The 6,776-nt window shown below is 32.8% G+C and overlaps 1 protein-coding gene and 1 pseudogene across 2 annotated transcripts; one reads left to right on the forward strand and one right to left on the reverse strand.

Moving 5' to 3' along the window:
- Positions 1–548: 548 nt before the first annotated feature.
- On the reverse strand, positions 549–3,296 carry LOC145161483 (putative inactive receptor kinase At5g58300). Of its 2 annotated transcripts, XM_079081019.1 has the most exons (4): positions 3,195–3,296; positions 2,810–2,911; positions 1,376–2,645; positions 549–1,290 (listed from the first exon to the last, which is right to left on the reverse strand). In XM_079081019.1, exons 3-4 carry the CDS (start codon positions 2,616–2,618, stop codon positions 662–664), a joined length of 1,872 nt encoding a protein of 623 aa, XP_078937145.1. In that variant the 5' UTR covers positions 2,619–2,645; positions 2,810–2,911; positions 3,195–3,296; the 3' UTR covers positions 549–661. The 2 variants fall into 2 exon arrangements, with proteins under 2 accessions (XP_078937145.1, XP_078937143.1); XM_079081017.1 differs by lacking the exon at positions 3,195–3,296 and having other exon boundaries at positions 2,810–3,130.
- Positions 3,297–4,411: 1,115 nt separating this feature from the next.
- LOC145161484 (calvin cycle protein CP12-3, chloroplastic pseudogene) lies at positions 4,412–5,012 on the forward strand (annotated as a pseudogene).
- Positions 5,013–6,776: the final 1,764 nt, after the last annotated feature.

The following is a 6,776-nucleotide window of genomic DNA, read 5'->3' on the forward strand; positions in this document are numbered from 1 at the left end:
AAAATAGTTTAATGACTAAATATGTAGACAATGGTTTTACTTTTGGTAATAATTGTAGTTTTTGAACGGTTGAAAAAAATTTAATAGTAAATCATATAAACACTTGTTAATTGACTAAATATGTACACAATTGTTTTAATTTCGTAATAATAGTAGTTTTTGAACAATTGAAAACAGTTTAATAAAAAATCATATAAAAAATATTTTATTGATTAAATATGTATACCAAACATGATACATTACAATCTCAAGTCATTAATCTTATCCATGTAATTAAAATTTAATCATCTTTTTAAATAAATAAGACAACCGATATAACCTATAACATCCTATCACAATTTTAATTTTGGAAAAACTAAACAAAATATAATGATAAATCATATAAAAGTATATTATCATTTGTATCGTTAACCTTTACATTAATCTTTTAGAGGTGATGGGTCCAAAAAAAAATTAAATTTTTTTGAAGTATTTTATGTAATGCCTAATGGATATTTGGATTATTACGTTTGCGATTGTAATTTGTAACCAAATAAGACCAGGAACAATTATTCAAGGAAGAATATGATAAAACCCCAAATTGGAAATCGACACAAAATTGAAACTATTTATCAATAACACAACCATTTGCACACTGTGACTGCGGTCTCCTCTTTTGAAGTCATGGCGTTTGGACGTTAGATCCTTTAGACCTGTTATCCTCCGAAGAACCCCGATGCTCCGATGAATCCGACGATCGTAAATCAACAATCATCTTAACAACTTCCTCCATTGAAGGTCTATTATCTGGAACCCTAGTCACACATGCGAGCCCAATCTGAAGCATCTGCACCATCTCTTCTTCAACATGTGGGTACCTCATTAGCTCCTCATCAAACACCTCCGCTGTCCATTCTTCTCGAACCACCGATCTCACCCATCTCGGTAGATCAACCACCTCCTCATGCCCCGACGGCAGCGGCGATTTACCTGTTAAAAGCTCGAGAAGCAGGACTCCGAAGCTGTAAACGTCGGATTTATGGGTGAATTTTCGTGTTTCTATCACCTCCGGCGCACAATAACCGATGCACCGAGGTTTTGTGGGGAGGACGTTAATTAACGGAGCTAAGCCGAGATCTGATACGCAGCCGTCGAAGTCTGTGGTGAGAAGGATGTTGGAAGATTTGATGTTTCCGTGAGTGAATTTTGCACCTCCTTCTGAATGGATATGTGAGATCCCTTTTGCAGCTCCAAGTGATATCTTCACTCTCGTCTCCCAATCTAATGGAGTTCTTCCTATACCTCGATTTCCTGTTTTGAAATTAAAAATTAATATTCCATTATAATTTATACACAAATAAATCAAAAGTACATTGCTTTTTTTTTTCTTACGTACCATGTAACAGTGAAGATAGGCTACCAGTTACCATATACTCATACACAAGAAGCTTCTCGTCCTTAGAATAGTAGTAAGCACATAAGGGGACAATATTCGGGTGCCTTCCCACCCTTCCTACAAACTCCATATGCTGATCAAACTCTTTTTTAGCAACACCAACTTCTCTCACTCGTTTTACCACAACTATTGTTCCCTCATCCAGAATAGCCTTATATGCAGTTCCATAACTACCCTTCCCAAGTACCTCAGCTGATGCCCTCAACAAATCCTCAAGATCAAAGTTATAACTACTCCCTTCAAAAAACACCAACTTGTTCTTCTCTCCAGCTTGCACCCCACTCCCGAAATCATCCGATTTTTCGTTTTTCCCTGGAGGGACGGCCTTTATCGTCAATTCACCAACCGAATCCCGGTCTTTTTTCTTCAAGAAACAAAACAAGAGAATTCCAAGTAGAAGGATGAGTAAAAAGGATCCGATAGCAATGGCTAGGATTGCTCCGGTTGTGAGTTTTTTGGTGTGTTTTTTCGGGCGTAAGGCCATGGATGGGGGCGGGACCGGGCATGGATTCAACGGGGGCCCACATAAGAGTTCGTTCCCGGAAAATGAAGAAAGCGGGAAAGTTTGGAGGGAAGACGGGATTGAACCGTTGAGTTGGTTATGGCTCACGTTTAAGAGACGGAGTCGGGTGATGTTGAGGTCGGGAACGGGTCCCGAGAAGGAGTTGAATTGGAGGTTGAGGGAGGTGAGACGGGTGAGGTTTTTTAGTGTTTCCGGGATGTTTCCTGTGAAGGAATTGAAGGAGAGATCTAAATTGGTAATTTGGGGAGAAACACTAACAGGGATTTCGCCAGAAAAGTTGTTGTTTTCAAGGTAGAGAAACTGGAGGGAGGGAATGGAGATGATATCAGAAGGGAGAGACCCGTTTAGGAAATTGGATCTTAGGCTCAAGATTCTGATGGAATCAAGCTTTCCGATGGTATTGGGCGGAATTGGACCGAATAGTCCATGACCCGGTAGATGAATGGCAATAACTTTAGTTCCCTCATTGTTACAAGTGATTCCAACCCAAGATTTGCAGATTGGGATTGTGGAATTCCAGTTTAGTTGTCTTACGTGTGGGACCGATGAAGCGAATTGAAGAAGAGACTGGGCGTCACTGCTGATGTCAGCGGTTGTTTCATGAAGATTATGAAGTAGGAAGATAATGGTGGCAACCGCTAGAAATTGGAGTTTTTTCATTGTGGATGTATATATATATATGTCAACCTACATAAATATGAAAGGAATTTGGAAATAAGAGTAAATATTAGCAAACCATTATGCAAAAAGAAGGCTTACTTCTATCATTAATGACATAAGTAAGAAGTTGCATAAATTAGAAGATTAAAGCAATAAAATTGAGATAAGGAGGGAAAGAAATAGTTGGTTACCTTGGAAGAGGTGGAGGATGGAAGTGACTATGCCATTGATGAAGGTAAAGCTTGAAGCTTTGGTAGAGACCAGTTTCTATTTCATCAAGTTCTTGACTTCTCCTATATGGGAAAAAGCAGAGGACAATTATTTTAGCTTTAGCTTTTCCATTAGAAAGTGGAAGCTTTAAATTTCAAGAATAAACAATTTCAAAGAGATAAAAGAATCATTTCCATAGAAACATGATAAAGGCAATTCAGATATTTCTCATTCATTCAAAGATTTGCTGGTTATACAAAAGATTAACAAGTTACAAACGTCGACAACACATATATCCAATGTTAATTTAATAAAAAAGGAAATCATAATAGAAGATCATGATAGTGAAGAGAGAGCATCTAAAACCTTAAGGAAAGAAGAATCACTGAGAAAAAAAAAAAGAAAAAAAAAAAGAAGGAAAAGCAAAAGCAGAAGCACACTCCTTTCTTCTGTAAAAGGTGAATAAATTGTTGGTTATAAAGGTATAGTAAAAATAATAAATTCAAGCATCCAATGCAATAAATCCTCTTTGTTTCAATAAAGTGTAGGCGTAGTTAAGAAAGAGTGCCCATATTGTATGATGCATTGCCTTCACAACTCAATTATTCGATACCAACACACCAGGACAAAAAGTGGAGTAATCAGGCGTGCATGTCTCAATGGGACCAAAACTGGAAACAAAGTTGCTGACATAGTCACAGACCAAGAATTTGCATCATTTTATCATGTTCTGCATTTTGTAAATAAATCGAGTAATTTACTGTGAGTGTGAGATATTCATATATATCATATTAATACCAGGAAAGCACTAATGAGTGTATCCTACAAAGTGCTAATGATCTAAACAGACCACCACTGAAACAATCGTCGAGTATAACCTTTTTCTTATTATTATAAACAGCTACAATACTTGATAGCTCCTAAAGTACCATTTTCTGCAACTGTACGCTGAAGTCGTGTAATCTTATATCTGTTAACAAGCACAGAGGCCACTTCTGAATTTTGATAACAAGTTCACGATGGAAGAACAAGAACCACATAAAAGGTATAATAATTAATGCATATAGTACAAGGTAAAGAGTACAATTTCGTGTTAGCTTGGCTTTGAATAAAGTTATGGATCCCCACAAAATGATTCTGATACTCTCCCACCATCACATCATGCAATCATGCATTGAGTTGATTAGGATGAGAACAAATTAGGATCAAATTTGTTAATTAGGATCCACAAATTTGTTATTTAGGGTTTATATCAAATTGGACCGATCTTAAATTACTGAAACAAATTGGAATTCTTTCATCTGGTCTTGTTGATACATAACCTAAAAAGTAAGACAAGTTGTTCATCATGAACAATGAGAGTTTATAATCTGCGTTCAGCTTAGTAACAGTATCAATAGATATCTGTGAAGTGTTGAAAATTTATCACTAATTATTATTTCTCTACAAGTAATTCTGTTATAATAGATAACTATTCGTAGCATCACAAGAAACAAAATCTTTGTTTCTTCCGATCTCGAAAACAACGAAGAATGAAGATATCAATGACAATAATATATACATATACATCTACTTAGGTTAGTACTGAAGTTAGCATACTCTTAATCATCTCTATTTAAGTCATGGCAACTTTTAGTACTTCGTTCGTTGGATCAATCACAGACGTAAATAATGTCAGATCTTCGTTATTTGTCCACAAATTGGCTGATTCTTCTTTCTATTTTTTTGGTCAGAAGATGCGATTGGCAGCGGTGTCGACGGTGGTAGCGATGGGTGGAGGAGCAAAGTTTAAGGGGACGCATGATAGAGAGATGAAGCTGACGGAGATGATAGAGAAGAAGGTGACGGAAGCGAAGGAGGTGTGCGCCGGTCATGAAGGCTCCGATGAATGTAAGGTGGCGTGGGACGAGGTAGAAGAGATTAGTCAGGCGAAAGCTCATCTCAGAGTGAAGTTGGAGCATGAAGAAGATCCTCTTGAGTCGTTTTGCTCTGGAAATCCAGAAACGGACGAGTGTAGCATTTACGACGATTGATCGGAGAAGAAGTCTAACGCCGACAGCGACAATTCATGTGTGCACTGGCTGACTGTGTGTTTGTAGTTTGAATTTTCTCTTAAAATATAAATCCTGTAAACATATGGTTACATGTATCTTTTTTACTGTACATGATATAAAAGAACTTTACCAAAATGACCAATAGCCTAGAGTGACTTTTTTACTGTAAACATAGGTTAAGTCTCGGTGGAGTATGTTAGTTACCTTTAGGGCCGGTCCAATGAGTTTTAATGCCGAAATACCAAAATATGCTCTTTTAGCTTTTTATATATATATATATATATATATATATATATATATATATATATATATATATATATATATATATATATATAAAGGCATCATTAACACAACATTAATTTCGTTTTTAACACTATAATTGATATAAAAATAATGGATTTTCCTTATTTTATTAATCTTTCATCACATTCCTCTCTATTAAAAAAATCAACCCTTAGAATAAGGGAAAACTGCAATAAAGTCCTTACATATGGGTCTTATAATCGATTTAGTTATTATATATTTTTTTATTCAATTAAGTCCCTAATACCGGTAATCGTATTCAATTTAACCCTTTGACCCGGTCAACAGGTCATCCAACTTTCAAAAATTACATTTTTGGCCCAGATTTCAAAATTTATTACAAATTTGGTCCAAAATTTACATTTTTGGCCCAAATTTTAAATTTTGTTAAAAACTTGGTCCAAATTTTACCCTTTTTGCCCAAATTTTAGAATTTTATTATGAATTCATCCTAACTTCAGTTTTTTTACAACTTTTTTTATCAAAAAATTGTTTCTAATATGTTTTTCCTTTATAAAATCATATTTATACAAAAAAAACGTATTTTCACATAAAAATCTTATATTTTCTATATAAAAACTTTTTTTAAAAAGTTCTTTTGTATATGAAATACCTAGTTATAAAAATATGTATTTATTAAGTATATAAATATATACAAATCTGTTTTTATAAAAAAATGTATACAAAAATGTATTTACAAAAAAAAATGTATACAAACACCTATCACCTTATATATATATATATATATATATATATATATATATATATATATATATATATATATATATATATATATATGCACACAAATAGGTGTGTATCTATATTTTTTTATAAAATCGTGTTTGTTTATATTTTTTTTATAAAAACGTGTTTTTATACATTTTATAAAATCGTGTTTGTATACATTTTATAAAAACGTGTTTGAATAATTTTTTATATAATATGTGTTTGTATATATTTATAAAATCGTGTTTGTATATATTTTATAAAATATATACAAACATGTAGTATATAAAAAATTATTCAAACACATTTTTATAAAAAAAAATGTAAACAAACACGATTTTATAAAAAAAATATAGATAAAATAGGTGTTTGTATACATTTTTTTTGTAGAATACGTTTTTGTGTATATTTTTTTTTATAAAAAACGGATTTGTATATATTTCTATACTTAATGAATACCTCTTTTTATAACTAGATATTTCATATACAAAAAACTTTTAAAAAAAGTTTTTATATAGAAAATATAAGATTTTTATGAAAATACGTTTTTTTTGTATAAATATGATTTTATAAAGAAAAAACATATTAGAAACAATTCTTTGAGAAAAAAAGTTGTAAAAAAACTAAAGTTAGGATGAATTCATTATAAAATTCTAAAATTTGGACAAAAATGGTAAAGTTTGGACCAAATTTGTAGCAAAAATTAAAATCTGGTCCAAAAGTGTAAATTTTGGACCAAATTTGTAATAAATTTTGAAATCTGGGCCAAAAATGTAATAGTTGAAAGTTGGATGACCTGTTGACCGGGTCAAAGGGTTAAATTGAATACGATTACCGGTATTTGAGACTTAATTGAATAAAAAAA

This window comes from Lactuca virosa, chromosome 2 (assembly GCF_052849685.1).
Source record: "Lactuca virosa cultivar CGN04683 chromosome 2, Lactuca_virosa_CGN04683_v6, whole genome shotgun sequence".
Classification (NCBI taxonomy): Eukaryota; Viridiplantae; Streptophyta; class Magnoliopsida; order Asterales; family Asteraceae; genus Lactuca; species Lactuca virosa.

Excerpts from the sequence above, each read along its gene's own strand:
- LOC145161483 (XM_079081019.1), bottom strand. The coding sequence starts at position 2,618 with ATGAAAAAACTCCAATTTCTAGCGGTTGCCACCATTATCTTCCTACTT. Across the intron at positions 1,291-1,375 it reads CCTATCTTCACTGTTACATG|GAAATCGAGGTATAGGAAGA; the intron begins GTACGTAAGAAA and ends ATTTCAAAACAG.